The sequence below is a fragment of the Bufo gargarizans genome, chromosome 3 (genome assembly GCF_014858855.1).
Source record: "Bufo gargarizans isolate SCDJY-AF-19 chromosome 3, ASM1485885v1, whole genome shotgun sequence".
Lineage (NCBI taxonomy): Eukaryota > Metazoa > Chordata > Amphibia > Anura > Bufonidae > Bufo > Bufo gargarizans.
This window is the reverse complement of record NC_058082.1, coordinates 276,175,736-276,192,781: the sequence shown is the minus strand read 5'-3', so window position 1 is coordinate 276,192,781 and position 17,046 is coordinate 276,175,736. Positions and strand designations below refer to the sequence as shown.

The 17,046-nt window shown below is 43.0% G+C and overlaps 1 protein-coding gene across 1 annotated transcript in view; it reads right to left on the bottom strand.

Moving 5' to 3' along the window:
* LOC122933375 (multidrug and toxin extrusion protein 2-like) overlaps positions 1–17,046 on the bottom strand; it is a 305,472-nt gene that overhangs the window by 212,331 nt on the left and 76,095 nt on the right. The window contains exon 2 of the mRNA XM_044288336.1: positions 14,055–14,204. Coding sequence (XP_044144271.1) covers positions 14,055–14,204 — 150 coding nt within the window. The remainder of the gene's footprint in view (positions 1–14,054; positions 14,205–17,046) is intronic.

Here is a 17,046-nt window from a genome sequence, read left to right as displayed (position 1 = left end):
AGTGAGTTGCTCTGCGGAACAGCACCACTTCACCACCAATGACTGGACCTCCATGCGAGACCTGTGTTCCTTGTTGGGCGGTATCGAGTACTCCACCAACAGTGCCGATAACGCCGTTCTCAGCGTTACTATCCCACTTCTATGCCTCCTTGAAAAAACGCTGCTGGCGATGATGGAAGAGGAGCAGGAGGAGGAAGAGGGATCATTTCATAGGGTTTCCGGCCCGTCAGTCATTCACAAGTGGCTCAGAGGGTGGGTTTCTGCACTCACAAATGCCAGGTATACAATTGTCCAGCCAGGGCACAGTTCTGGAGGATGAGGAGGTGGAGGATGAGGAAGAGAAGATGGAGGAGGAACCGTGTTCACAGTAGGGTGGCACCCAAACCAGCTCATGGCCATCACTGGTGCGTGGCTGGGGGAATATAGAGGACACAGACGATACACCTCCCACAGAGGACAGCTTTTCGTTGCCTCTGGGCAGCCTTACTCACATGAGCGATTACATACTGCAGTGTCTCCACAATGACCGCCGAGTTGCCCACATTCTAATTTGTGCTGATAACTGGGTGGCCACACTGCTGGATCCACGTTACAAGGACAAAGTACCGTCCTTAATTCCGTCTCTGGATCGTGATCTTAAGATGCACGAGTACAAGTGCACGCTGGTAGATGCGCTGCTGGTGGCATTCCCACCTGACAGCGGGGGCGCAGTGGATGCACAAGGCGAAGGCAGAAGAAGAGGTTTAGGTTGCCAACGCAGCTGGGGCACCACCAGCACCTCAGAAGGCAGGGTTAGCATGGCCGAAATGTGGAAAAGCTTTGTCAGCACGCCACAACAACCAGCACCACAAGCTGATATGGAACGTCTTAGCAAGAGGCAGCATTTCAGCAACATGGTGGAGCAGTATGTGTGCACATGCCTACACGTACTGAATGACGGGTCTGCCCCCTTCAACTTCTGGGTCTCCAAATTGGGCACATGGCTGAGCTTTCCCTTTACGCCTTGGAGGTGCTGGCCTGCCCTGCAGGCAGTGTATTGTCTTAACGTGTGTTTATCACGGCAGGGGGCGTTATCACAGACAAGCGCAGCCTTCTGTCCACAGCCAATGTGGACAAGCTCACGTTCATTAAAATGAACCAGGCATGGATCCCACCTTGTGCAGAATAGACATGTATACCGACCTTAACCAGCCATTGTTATACTACAGCGCAATTGCTCATTGTTATATTTTGGATATTTCACACCCTTTTGGATTGTACCCTAATAAAAAATAAAAAAAGTAAACCAAAAACCAGTGTTGGCTACTTCGTCCTCCTCCCCCGCCGCTTCCACCTACGCTGCTACGTCCACCGCCTCCTCAAACTCCTACTCCATATGGACCTCCACCATATAAATCAAGTTTATTTTTCTTTATTAGTACGTATTTTATTTCATTTCACTAATTTGTCTGTTACATTTTCTGGTGAAATTCACCAATTTTTGGGTGTGATATACCATTGGGTGTGATATACCTAGTAGACAGGTAAAATAAAATTCACTAATTTGTCTGCTACATATTCGGGTGAAATTCACAATTTTTGGGGTGTGATATACCCTGGCTATACCTAGTAGACAGGTAAAAACATTTCACAAATTTGTCTGTTACATATTCGGGTTAAATTCACCCATTTTTGGGTGTGATATACCCCTGCTGTACCTAGTAGATAGGTAAACAAATTTCACTAATTTGTCTGTTACATTCTCAGGGGAAATTAACCAATTTTTGGCTGTGATATACCCCTGCTCTACCTAGTAGACAGGTTAATAAATTTCACAAATTTTTCTGTTACATACTTTGGTGACATTTTACCATTTTTGCAGTGAATAAACCCCTGCTCTGCATAGTTGACAGGGACCGAAATTTTTATAAATCTGTTCCATTGGTGGGTGACATTAACCCATTTCTGGCGATGAAAAACCCCTGCTCTGCATAGGTGACAGGGACTTAAATTTCTAAAATTCGTCTTTAATTGGCCCTTTCCTTCAATACTTCTGGTTTAATAATTTGTCTCACATTTCCGCTTCATCCCATTGCAGCCATTGACCCCCCCTGGATGAGGTCTCCCTTTCTCACGCTCTCTCTCTAGCGTGGATCCCTGATTCTCCGATAACCGTGATCCAACATGGTAGGCTCAGAAAAAAACATCGAAAGTAGATATCCAAATGGATGGTGAACGTCACAGGAACGTGCGATCAGGCAGAAATTATCTAGAGTCAACAAAGCGGCAGCAAGGCTTCTCCTGGCTAACGTTTCCAAATACCCCAATGACATTCCCTATAATTTTTTATTAATCATTCAAATAACAGGGCATCTTAAAAGTCCTGTATTGTTATTTATCGTCACTTCCTCCCCGAGTCGGGAGTGGGTAATTGCCGCGCGCCCCCTCCTTTCCTTCAATTCTTCAGTTTTAATAGCTTCTCCCACATTCCCGCGCGATCACAATTAAATTTCATCCATTAATCTCCCTTGGATGTGCTATCCCTTTCTCACGCTCCCTCTCTGGCGTGAAACCCTGATTCGCCGCTAACCGTGATTAACATGGTAGGCGCAGAAAAGAACATCAAAAGTTGATATAGCAGGTTTCCAATTGGATCGTGAACATCACGAGGATGCGACTGATGGGTCTGCCCCCTGCAACTTCTGGGTCTCCAAATTAGGCACATGGCCTGAGCTTGCCCGTTACACCTTGGAGTTGCTGGCCTGCCCTGCAGCCAGTGTATTGTCTGAACGTGTGTTTAGCACGACTGGAGGGGGTTATCACAGGTTATATTTCCCAATGTTTTGGGGTGTACCCTAATTTAAAAAATTAAAATAAATTTAAAACTAAAAAGCAGTGTAGGCTACCTCCTCCTCCATCACTGCTTCCACCTACACCGCCACATCCACTGCCTCCTCAACCTCCTACTCCATATGGACCTCGTCCTCCTAGATCAAGATTTTTTATTTTTACGTATTTTATATTATTTTTTGCGGGGTCAAGTTCGGGTTCTGAACTCAAACTTTTTGTGAAGTTCGGCCGAACCCGTCGAACCCGAACTTTAGTTAAACTTATTAACAGGTTAAGGATTAATATTTATAAATACTGCGGTGAGCGGAGGGCCGGTGTATTGGGGGACACTTATATAGCAGTGTCATCCACAGATCCCCCCCCCATAACAGTGTCATCCACAGATCCCCCACCCCATAACAATGCCATCCACAGATCCCCTACCCCATAGCAGTGTCATCCACAGATGCCCCTCCCCATAACAGTGCCATCAACAGAATCCCCACCCCATAACAATGCCATCCACAGATCCCCCACCCCATAGCAGTGCCATCCACAGATGCCCCTCCCCATAAACAGTGCCATCCACAGATCGCCCCATAACAGTGCCATCCACAGATCCCCCATAAGAGTTCCATCCACAGATCCCCCATAACAGTGCCATCCACAGATCCCCCATAACAGTACCATCCACAGATCCCCATAACAGTACCATCTACAGATCCCCCATAACAGTGCCATCCACAGATCCCCATAACAGTGCCATCCACAGATCCCCATAACAGTGCCATCCACAGATCCCCCATAACAGTGCCATCCACAGATCCCCATAACAGTGCCATCCACAGATTCCCCATAACAGTGCCATCCACAGATCCCCCACATGACAGTGCCATCCACAAATCCCCCACATGACAGTGCGTCATCCACAGATGCCCCATAATAGTGTCATGCACAGACCACCATTAGTTCAAAACCCACCAAAAGCGCACCTTTTGGTTAAAAAATTTTTTTTCTTATTTTCCTCCTCAAAAACCTAGGTGCGTCTTACCTAAAAATACGGTATATCTAAGACATGCTGGACAGATTTTGATAAAGTGATCTGTTATAGTGCTATCAGTTTTGAAACTTAAGATAGATAAACGCAAATGTGTTAACGACCCAGACAATTTCTGCTACATATGTGGCAAATACACTACTTATGATCAGTGCAAGAATCTGACAAAGCGAGTGCGTCTTGCAGCTTGGGATGCATTTGTGCTAGTAGTGCAGAACTTCCTTGGGAACAGACGAGCTGCAAACTATGCTGAATTAGTAGACAACATGCTTCCAGCATATGAACAACTTGGTTGCCGAATGTCATTGAAAGTGCATTTCTTACATACCCATCTTGACTTTTTCCCACCCAATTTGGGACACGTAAGTGACGAACATGGAGAGTGGTTCCATAAAGATATTTCTACAATGGAGAACAGGTATCAAGGCCGCTGGAATCCCAACATGATGGGGGGATACTGCTGGTTTTTGCAATGGGAAAATATGACTGTTCACAAACGCAAAAGCAGGTGCCTAAAGCACTTTTAACAGTACTGGGCCTTGCTCAAGTAAGACTTTTAAACTGAAAAACTAGACTTTTTTTAAATTTTGATATTCCATTACATTTTCATACACTGTTTACTGTATACTGTGTACGCAAACTTTGATGTAGATCAGGTAATTGTTGGAGTAAAACTTGTTCTGTTCAAAATTATTCAATGCTTTCCAAGTGCTTAATTCATTTAGGCATACATATGCATAGCAAAATTTTGTGACGTGTGTAGAGCGAAGGTGTATTTTGCATATATATTTATATATGTCCTTTAATATATACATATATATGTTGGCCCTGTGTGGCCAGTATATGTGGGGATAGATTTGTATTCTTCCAGGTTGTGGCCATGCATTGCCACAGGTATGTCTGGGTATATATACAGTCCTTATCAAAAATTTAAGACCACTTAAAAAATGGCAAAAAATCCTATTTTACATTGTTGGATCTTAACAACGTTCCAAGTAGAGCTTCAACATGCAACAAGAAGAAATGAGAGTGAGACATTTTTTTGAGCATTCAATTAATTGAAAATAACGATTAAACTGAAACAGGCTGTTTTTCAGCTAATCCAAATTTTAAGACCACATGCCTTTAAAAGGCCAAATCTGTGCAAAGATGTGGATCCATTGTCATTTTCTGTCATGTAGTCACTTGTTGTGATGGCAAAGGCAAAAAAACTCTCCCTTTTTGAATGTGGTCGGGTTGTTGAACTGCATAAGCAGGGTCTCTCACAGCGCGCCATCGCTGCTGAGGTGGGACGCAGTAAGACAGTCATTTGGAATTTCTTAAATGATCCTGAGGGTTATGGAACAAAAAAGTCAAGTGGAAGACCCCCCAAAAATGTCATCAGCACTGAGCCAGAGGATCCAATTGGCTGTCCGTCAAGACACGGGACGATCCTCGACCCAAATTAAGGCCCTTACTGGTGCGGACTGCAGCCCCATAACCATCAGATGGCATCTGAGACTGAAGGGCTTCAAAAACAAAAAATGTGTTCAAAGACCTCGTCCTAGAACGCCACAGAACTGCTCGTTTAGACTTTGCAAGAGAGCACCAAACATCACGAGGATGCGACTGATGGGTCTGCCCCCTGCAACTTCTGGGTCTCCAAATTAGGCACATGGCCTGAGCTTGCCCGTTACACCTTGGAGGTGCTGGCCTGCCCTGCAGCCAGTGTATTGTCTGAACGTGTGTTTAGCACGACTGGAGGGGGTTATCACAGGTTATATTTCCCAATGTTTTGGGGTGTACCCTAATTTAAAAAATTAAAATAAATTTAAAACTAAAAAGCAGTGTAGGCTACCTCCTCCTCCATCACTGCTTCCACCTACACCGCCACATCCACTGCCTCCTCAACCTCCTACTCCATATGGACCTCGTCCTCCTAGATCAAGATTTTTTATTTTTACGTATTTTATATTATTTTTTGCGGGGTCAAGTTCGGGTTCTGAACTCAAACTTTTTGTGAAGTTCGGCCGAACCCGTCGAACCCGAACTTTAGTTAAACTTATTAACAGGTTAAGGATTAATATTTATAAATACTGCGGTGAGCGGAGGGCCGGTGTATTGGGGGACACTTATATAGCAGTGTCATCCACAGATCCCCCCCCCATAACAGTGTCATCCACAGATCCCCCACCCCATAACAATGCCATCCACAGATCCCCTACCCCATAGCAGTGTCATCCACAGATGCCCCTCCCCATAACAGTGCCATCAACAGAATCCCCACCCCATAACAATGCCATCCACAGATCCCCCACCCCATAGCAGTGCCATCCACAGATGCCCCTCCCCATAAACAGTGCCATCCACAGATCGCCCCATAACAGTGCCATCCACAGATCCCCCATAAGAGTTCCATCCACAGATCCCCCATAACAGTGCCATCCACAGATCCCCCATAACAGTACCATCCACAGATCCCCATAACAGTACCATCTACAGATCCCCCATAACAGTGCCATCCACAGATCCCCATAACAGTGCCATCCACAGATCCCCATAACAGTGCCATCCACAGATCCCCCATAACAGTGCCATCCACAGATCCCCATAACAGTGCCATCCACAGATTCCCCATAACAGTGCCATCCACAGATCCCCCACATGACAGTGCCATCCACAAATCCCCCACATGACAGTGCGTCATCCACAGATGCCCCATAATAGTGTCATGCACAGACCACCATTAGTTCAAAACCCACCAAAAGCGCACCTTTTGGTTAAAAAATTTTTTTTTCTTATTTTCCTCCTCAAAAACCTAGGTGCGTCTTACCTAAAAATACGGTATATCTAAGACATGCTGGACAGATTTTGATAAAGTGATCTGTTATAGTGCTATCAGTTTTGAAACTTAAGATAGATAAACGCAAATGTGTTAACGACCCAGACAATTTCTGCTACATATGTGGCAAATACACTACTTATGATCAGTGCAAGAATCTGACAAAGCGAGTGCGTCTTGCAGCTTGGGATGCATTTGTGCTAGTAGTGCAGAACTTCCTTGGGAACAGACGAGCTGCAAACTATGCTGAATTAGTAGACAACATGCTTCCAGCATATGAACAACTTGGTTGCCGAATGTCATTGAAAGTGCATTTCTTACATACCCATCTTGACTTTTTCCCACCCAATTTGGGACACGTAAGTGACGAACATGGAGAGTGGTTCCATAAAGATATTTCTACAATGGAGAACAGGTATCAAGGCCGCTGGAATCCCAACATGATGGGGGGATACTGCTGGTTTTTGCAATGGGAAAATATGACTGTTCACAAACGCAAAAGCAGGTGCCTAAAGCACTTTTAACAGTACTGGGCCTTGCTCAAGTAAGACTTTTAAACTGAAAAACTAGACTTTTTTTAAATTTTGATATTCCATTACATTTTCATACACTGTTTACTGTATACTGTGTACGCAAACTTTGATGTAGATCAGGTAATTGTTGGAGTAAAACTTGTTCTGTTCAAAATTATTCAATGCTTTCCAAGTGCTTAATTCATTTAGGCATACATATGCATAGCAAAATTTTGTGACGTGTGTAGAGGGAAGGTGTATTTTGCATATATATTTATATATGTCCTTTAATATATACATATATATGTTGGCCCTGTGTGGCCAGTATATGTGGGGATAGATTTGTATTCTTCCAGGTTGTGGCCATGCATTGCCACAGGTATGTCTGGGTATATATACAGTCCTTATCAAAAATTTAAGACCACTTAAAAAATGGCAAAAAATCCTATTTTACATTGTTGGATCTTAACAACGTTCCAAGTAGAGCTTCAACATGCAACAAGAAGAAATGAGAGTGAGACATTTTTTTGAGCATTCAATTAATTGAAAATAACGATTAAACTGAAACAGGCTGTTTTTCAGCTAATCCAAATTTTAAGACCACATGCCTTTAAAAGGCCAAATCTGTGCAAAGATGTGGATCCATTGTCATTTTCTGTCATGTAGTCACTTGTTGTGATGGCAAAGGCAAAAAAACTCTCCCTTTTTGAATGTGGTCGGGTTGTTGAACTGCATAAGCAGGGTCTCTCACAGCGCGCCATCGCTGCTGAGGTGGGACGCAGTAAGACAGTCATTTGGAATTTCTTAAATGATCCTGAGGGTTATGGAACAAAAAAGTCAAGTGGAAGACCCCCCAAAAATGTCATCAGCACTGAGCCAGAGGATCCAATTGGCTGTCCGTCAAGACACGGGACGATCCTCGACCCAAATTAAGGCCCTTACTGGTGCGGACTGCAGCCCCATAACCATCAGATGGCATCTGAGACTGAAGGGCTTCAAAAACAAAAAATGTGTTCAAAGACCTCGTCCTAGAACGCCACAGAACTGCTCGTTTAGACTTTGCAAGAGAGCACCAAACATCACGAGGATGCGACTGATGGGTCTGCCCCCTGCAACTTCTGGGTCTCCAAATTAGGCACATGGCCTGAGCTTGCCCGTTACACCTTGGAGGTGCTGGCCTGCCCTGCAGCCAGTGTATTGTCTGAACGTGTGTTTAGCACGACTGGAGGGGGTTATCACAGGTTATATTTCCCAATGTTTTGGGGTGTACCCTAATTTAAAAAATTAAAATAAATTTAAAACTAAAAAGCAGTGTAGGCTACCTCCTCCTCCATCACTGCTTCCACCTACACCGCCACATCCACTGCCTCCTCAACCTCCTACTCCATATGGACCTCGTCCTCCTAGATCAAGATTTTTTATTTTTACGTATTTTATATTATTTTTTGCGGGGTCAAGTTCGGGTTCTGAACTCAAACTTTTTGTGAAGTTCGGCCGAACCCGTCGAACCCGAACTTTAGTTAAACTTATTAACAGGTTAAGGATTAATATTTATAAATACTGCGGTGAGCGGAGGGCCGGTGTATTGGGGGACACTTATATAGCAGTGTCATCCACAGATCCCCCCCCCATAACAGTGTCATCCACAGATCCCCCACCCCATAACAATGCCATCCACAGATCCCCTACCCCATAGCAGTGTCATCCACAGATGCCCCTCCCCATAACAGTGCCATCAACAGAATCCCCACCCCATAACAATGCCATCCACAGATCCCCCACCCCATAGCAGTGCCATCCACAGATGCCCCTCCCCATAAACAGTGCCATCCACAGATCGCCCCATAACAGTGCCATCCACAGATCCCCCATAAGAGTTCCATCCACAGATCCCCCATAACAGTGCCATCCACAGATCCCCCATAACAGTGCCATCCACAGATCCCCCATAACAGTACCATCCACAGATCCCCATAACAGTACCATCTACAGATCCCCCATAACAGTGCCATCCACAGATCCCCATAACAGTGCCATCCACAGATCCCCATAACAGTGCCATCCACAGATCCCCCATAACAGTGCCATCCACAGATCCCCCATAACAGTGCCATCCACAGATTCCCCATAACAGTGCCATCCACAGATCCCCCACATGACAGTGCCATCCACAAATCCCCCACATGACAGTGCGTCATCCACAGATGCCCCATAATAGTGTCATGCACAGACCACCATTAGTTCAAAACCCACCAAAAGCGCACCTTTTGGTTAAAAAAAATTTTTTTCTTATTTTCCTCCTCAAAAACCTAGGTGCGTCTTACCTAAAAATACGGTATATCTAAGACATGCTGGACAGATTTTGATAAAGTGATCTGTTATAGTGCTATCAGTTTTGAAACTTAAGATAGATAAACGCAAATGTGTTAACGACCCAGACAATTTCTGCTACATATGTGGCAAATACACTACTTATGATCAGTGCAAGAATCTGACAAAGCGAGTGCGTCTTGCAGCTTGGGATGCATTTGTGCTAGTAGTGCAGAACTTCCTTGGGAACAGACGAGCTGCAAACTATGCTGAATTAGTAGACAACATGCTTCCAGCATATGAACAACTTGGTTGCCGAATGTCATTGAAAGTGCATTTCTTACATACCCATCTTGACTTTTTCCCACCCAATTTGGGACACGTAAGTGACGAACATGGAGAGTGGTTCCATAAAGATATTTCTACAATGGAGAACAGGTATCAAGGCCGCTGGAATCCCAACATGATGGGGGGATACTGCTGGTTTTTGCAATGGGAAAATATGACTGTTCACAAACGCAAAAGCAGGTGCCTAAAGCACTTTTAACAGTACTGGGCCTTGCTCAAGTAAGACTTTTAAACTGAAAAACTAGACTTTTTTTAAATTTTGATATTCCATTACATTTTCATACACTGTTTACTGTATACTGTGTACGCAAACTTTGATGTAGATCAGGTAATTGTTGGAGTAAAACTTGTTCTGTTCAAAATTATTCAATGCTTTCCAAGTGCTTAATTCATTTAGGCATACATATGCATAGCAAAATTTTGTGACGTGTGTAGAGGGAAGGTGTATTTTGCATATATATTTATATATGTCCTTTAATATATACATATATATGTTGGCCCTGTGTGGCCAGTATATGTGGGGATAGATTTGTATTCTTCCAGGTTGTGGCCATGCATTGCCACAGGTATGTCTGGGTATATATACAGTCCTTATCAAAAATTTAAGACCACTTAAAAAATGGCAAAAAATCCTATTTTACATTGTTGGATCTTAACAACGTTCCAAGTAGAGCTTCAACATGCAACAAGAAGAAATGAGAGTGAGACATTTTTTTGAGCATTCAATTAATTGAAAATAACGATTAAACTGAAACAGGCTGTTTTTCAGCTAATCCAAATTTTAAGACCACATGCCTTTAAAAGGCCAAATCTGTGCAAAGATGTGGATCCATTGTCATTTTCTGTCATGTAGTCACTTGTTGTGATGGCAAAGGCAAAAAAACTCTCCCTTTTTGAATGTGGTCGGGTTGTTGAACTGCATAAGCAGGGTCTCTCACAGCGCGCCATCGCTGCTGAGGTGGGACGCAGTAAGACAGTCATTTGGAATTTCTTAAATGATCCTGAGGGTTATGGAACAAAAAAGTCAAGTGGAAGACCCCCCAAAAATGTCATCAGCACTGAGCCAGAGGATCCAATTGGCTGTCCGTCAAGACACGGGACGATCCTCGACCCAAATTAAGGCCCTTACTGGTGCGGACTGCAGCCCCATAACCATCAGATGGCATCTGAGACTGAAGGGCTTCAAAAACAAAAAATGTGTTCAAAGACCTCGTCTCCTAGAACGCCACAGAACTGCTCGTTTAGACTTTGCAAGAGAGCACCAAACATGGGACATTCAAAGGTGGAAGAAGGTTTTATTCTCTGATGAGAAAAAATTTAACCTTGATAGTCCTGATGGTTTCCAACATTACTGGCATGACAAGCAGATCCCACCTGAAATGTTGGAGGGGGCGCCATAATGGTCTGGGGTGCTTTTTCCTTCAGTGGAACAATGGAGCTTCAGGAAGTGCAGGGGCGTCAAACGGCCGCTGGCTATGTCCAGATGTTGCAGAGAGCATTCCTCATAACGGAGGGCCCTCGTCTGTGTGGTAACGACTTGGTTTTTCAACAGGACAATGCTACAGTACACAATGCCCGCAGGACAAGGGACTTCTTCCAGGAGAATAACATCACTATTTTGGCCCATCCTGCGTGTTCTCCTGATCTAAATCCAATTGAGAACCTTTGGGGATGGATGGCAAGGGAAGTTTACAAAAATGGACAACAGTTCCAGACAGTAGATGGCCTTCGTGCGGCCATCTTCACCACTTGGAGAAATGTTCACATTCACCTCATGGAAACGCTTGCATCAAGCATGCCGAAACAATTTTTGAAGTGATAAACAATAACGGCGGAGCTACTCATTACTGAGTTCATGTTTGGAAGTTGGATTTCTGTTTTGGGGGGGGTTTAGTTTTTTTTGGGAGGTGTGGTCCTAAACTTTTGATCAGCTGAAAAACAGCTTGTTTCAGTTTATTCATTGTTTTCATTAAATTGAATGCTCAAAAAATATTTTGTCTCACTCTTATTTCTTCTTGTTGCACGTTGAAGCTCTACTTGGAACCTTGTTAAGATCCAGCCATGCTAAATATGATTTTTTGCCATTTCTCAAGTGGTCTTAAACTTTTGATCAGGACTGTATATAGATGTATGTATGCCCCAGTTATTGCATACATCTGCATATATATATATATATATATATATATATTTAATATGCCCCAGGTTCATATTGGGTATATATATATATATATATATATATATATATATATATATATATGTGTGTACAGTACAGACCAAAAGTTTGGACACACCTTCTCATTCAAAGAGTTTTCTATATTTTCATGACTATGAAAATTGTAGATTCACACTGAAGACATCAAAACTATGAATTAACACATGTGGAATTATATACATAACAAAAAAGTGTGAAACAACTGAAAATATGTCATATTCTAGGTTCTTCAAAGTAGCCACCTTTTGCTTTGATTACTGCTTTGCACACTCTTGGCATTCTCTTGGTGAGCTTCAAGAGGTAGTCACCTGAAATGGTTTTCACTTCACAGGTGTTCCTGGCAGGTTTAATAAGTGGGATTTCTTGCCTTACAAATGGGGTTGGGACCATCAGTTGCGTTGTGGAGAAGTCAGGTGGATACACAGCTGATAGTCCTACTGAATATGTCTACATAGTATGTCTACGGGATATGTCTACATATAAGTCTACGGGAAAGTTGAGTGCCGTAATTAAATATTGTTAATATTTATAATCTGTGTTAGTTGCGGTGATCAAACATTTTGCTTAAATCACGCATGCCTTTGATTTTATTAAACAAGATCGTATATAATTAAAAGCAAATTTAAAAACATTGCAGGTCTGATGCCTTGTAACATTTGTACAAATGGAGTAGGCTTCTAAAATTCTAGATTGATATATAATTGATAAAATATTTATCTATTGAATAATAGATTTGGGTTAGATAGAAATGTAATTAGAACGGGAGCTTCGGTGACATGACTTATTAAATAGGGTCTTAGCACCTGCCCGAACATGCCCAAAATTTCAAAGATCACAGGTCCACTAACAAAGGGACTGCTGCCTTGCGGGACCTTCAATGTACTAATGTCAGGTGGACATAACTATATTAGTGCCACCTTACTGCGTGCCGCTGTTATTGCGAAAAATTACTTTTATAATATGCAAATGAGCCTCTAGGTGCAGGGGGGCCTTGATCCTGCTCCTAAAGTTTCTGTTTTCCCACCTCTGGCCGCGCCCTGCTACACTTTATTGACAGGGCGAGGCAGTGTTGGTCTCCGCTTGCCAGCCCTGTCTCCTGTGGAAATCTCGCGCCTACGCGGTCCTAATAAGTATTCATTCAGTATTCGGTGCAGGCGCAGTAAGTGAAGGACGCTCGCTGGCTGCCGGCACAGACCTTTAAAAATTTGAAAAAAATAAATACCGGATCTGTTTTTCCAGATGACATAGGAGAGTATTTCAATGCATTTGTCAGACGGATCCGCATCCGGATCCGGAAACAAATGATATCCGTTTGCATATGGATTTCCGGATCCAGCAGCCAGTTCCGACAACGGAACTGCCTGCCGGATTCTTCTATTGCTAGTGTGAAAGTACCCTAATTTGAAGCTGAATGGCTTTCTACATTTTAGGAAATATGCAACATTTCAAACACATGGCATCGTAATTGTGAAAAACAAGTAATGCTACATGGCAAAACACAGAGTCCCCATACAGCATAATCCATCTTCCTCTAGTAATCCCTGTGGTCTATCTGTCCCATGCATAATAGATACATACAAGTTCTTCTTGTATTACATTTATGTGAGCTTCACAAATTGTAGTTACTAATGTTACTGTATGTTCTGTATGAGAAAGATGCTTTGGGTATTCTGCCAACTGTCTTCAAAAACAGGTCTTCAGTGGTCTCCCAATGAGCACCACCATACTAGGCATTATGAATACCACATTCATAAAGCACAGGAGAGCATAACACAACACGTCTAGGAAACATTGTGACAATGACAACAGTACTTGCCATTACTTCTTTAGTTGTAATCAAAATATTAAGTAGAAGCAATTCTTTATATATTCAACATTCCATTTACATACAGTCAGCAAGTTACTGGAGATGCCCAGTGACAACAGTTTCGACAATATACATTTCTACTTTACAACTAGTCTATAAATAGTGAAATCATCTCTTACCACTGGTATGGCCAAGGCAAGCAGCTTTTTTGCTTCATCACAGAATCCATCAATTACCAAACATTTTACCAATTTCCTAAATCCCTTTTGATTGCCTGAAAGTGGCGAAGTCTCATGGAGGGCATCCCTCTTTCCAGTCTTCATCGTTGGCTGTACATGGGAAAATTTATGAGACCTGTGTAACCACTGTACAGTATGTAGACTATTGAAGAGAAAAATCCATGACATCTCACAAAACAGCTTTTCACTGTAAAAAGTTTCTAGCGGTGTATGCTTCAAGCAACATATACAGGTTAAACTCGAAAAGTTAGATTATCCTGCAAAGTTAATTTATTGCAGTAATCCAGCTTTAAAGGTAAAACTAATATATGAGACACTCAGTACATGCAAAGCCTTTATTTGTTATAATTTGGATGATTATGGCTTACAGCTTATGAAACCCCAAAGTCACAATCTCGGGTACCCTTTGCTCAGGGGGTATGGATTAATTAGCTGACTAGAGTGTGACACTTTGAGCCTGGAATATTGAACCTTTTCACAAAATTCAAATTTTAAGTTGCATTAATGCAATTCCTTTTAATTTGCATTACTGAACTCAATGGACTTTTGCACAATATTCAAATTTTTCAAGTTTCACCTGCAGTTTAGAGGGAGGAAAACTAGCTCAAACCAGTGGGCTCAATACACTAAAGCTAACATAATGTCAAATCTTTATTTTTTACTTTATTAAGTGTTAAACGTATTTCAGTGTATTCTATGTACCTTTGGTTGAGCTTGATAGACTAATGTCTTTGTTCAATTGTATTGGCTATGTAACTATGTTGATGTAATCTTATTCAATACCAAAAATCTGATTTTTTTAGGCTCTGTTCATATCTATACTTTAACAAGTAATCCTATATGTCATAATTATTACCATAGCAAAGAACCAGCTACCCAAAGATTATAATATACAACAAGGAAAGACCATAGCCATAATATTACAATAAAAAAATTACAATTTTCATTAAATACAATTGAAACACTAATTAATAATCAATATGAAGATACAACCGGATTACAGACACTTCATTAAATACATATACATCGACTAGCAAAAGGGTACTTTTGACTTTCAGGCTCCATAGCTCACTATCCACTATAGCTTCTAACGTGAGACTACCATTATTTTGTAGATAAACATCTTGGCTATCTCATACATAAATTGGACTTGCAACTATTTAGAATATGACTAGTAGAGTTGAGCGAACACCTGGATGTTCGGGTTCGAGAAGTTCGGCCGAACATCCCGGAAATGTTCGGGTTCGGGATCCGAACCCGATCCGAACTTCGTCCCGAACCCGAACCCCATTGAAGTCAATGGGGACCCGAACTTTTCGGCACTAAAAAGGCTGTAAAACAGCCCAGGAAAGAGCTAGAGGGCTGCAAAAGGCAGCAACATGTAGGTAAATCCCCTGCAAACAAATGTGGATAGGGAAATGAATTAAAATAAAAATTAAATAAATAAAAATTAACCAAAATCAATTGGAGAGAGGTTCCATAGCAGAGAATCTGGCTTCCCGTCACCCACCACTGGAACAGTCCATTCTCAGATATTTAGGCCCCGGCACCCAGGCAGAGGAGAGAGGTCCCGTAACAGAGAATCTGTCTTCATGTCAGCAGAGAATTAGTCTGCATGTCATAGCAGAGAATGAGGCTTCACGTCAGCCACCACTGCAACAGTCCATTGGCATATATTTAGGCCTAGCACACAGGCAGAGCAGAGAGGTCCCGTAACAGAGAATCTGGCTTCATGTCAGCAGAGAATCAGTCTGCATGTCATAGCAGAGAATGAGGCTTCACGTCACCCACCACTGCAACAGTCCATTGGCATATATTTAGGCCTAGCACACAGGCAGAGCAGAGAGGTCCCGTAACAGACAATCTGGCTTCATGTCAGCAGAGAATCAGTCTGCATGTCATAGCAGAGAATGAGGCTTCACGTCAGCCACCACTGCAACAGTCCATTGGCATATATTTAGGCCTAGCACACAGGCAGAGCAGAGAGGTCCCGTAACAGACAATCTGGCTTCATGTCAGCAGAGAATCAGTCTGCATGTCATAGCAGAGAATCAGGCTTCACGTCAGCCACCACTGCAACAGTCCATTGTCATAAATTTAGGCCCAGCACCCAGGCAGAGGAGAGAGGTCCCGTAACAGACAATCTGGCTTCATGTCAGCAGAGAATAAGTCTGCATGTCATAGCAGAGAATCAGGCTTCACGTCAGCCACCACTGCAACAGTCCATTGGCATATATTTAGGCCCAGCACCCAGGCAGAGGAGGGAGGTCCCGTAACAGAGAATCTGTCTTCATGTCAGCAGAGAATCAGTCTGCATGTCATAGCAGAGAATGAGGCTTCACGTCAGCCACCACTGCAACAGTCCATTGGCATATATTTAGGCCTAGCACACAGGCAGAGGAGAGGTTCATTCAACTTTGGGTAGCCTCGCAATATAATGGTAAAATGAAAATAAAAATAGGATTGAATGAGGAAGTGCCCTGGAGTCCAATAATATATGGTTATGGGGAGGTAGTTAATGTCTAATCTGGACAAGGGACGGACAGGTCCTGTGGGATCCATGCCTGGTTCATTTTTATGAACGTCAGCTTGTCCACATTGGCTGTAGACAGGCGGCTGCGTTTGTCTGTAATGACGCCCCCTGCCGTGCTGAATACACGTTCAGACAAAACGCTGGCTGCCGGGCAGGCCAGCACCTCCAAGGCATAAAAGGCTAGCTCTGGCCACGTGGACAATTTAGAGACCCAGAAGTTGAATGGGGCCGAACCATCAGTCAGTACGTGGAGGGGTGTGCACACGTACTGTTCCACCATGTTAGTGAAATGTTGCCTCCTGCTAACACGTTGCGTATCAGGTGGTGGTGCAGTTAGCTGTGGCGTGTTGACAAAAGTTTTCCACATCTCTGCCATGCTAACCCTGCCCTCAGAGGAGC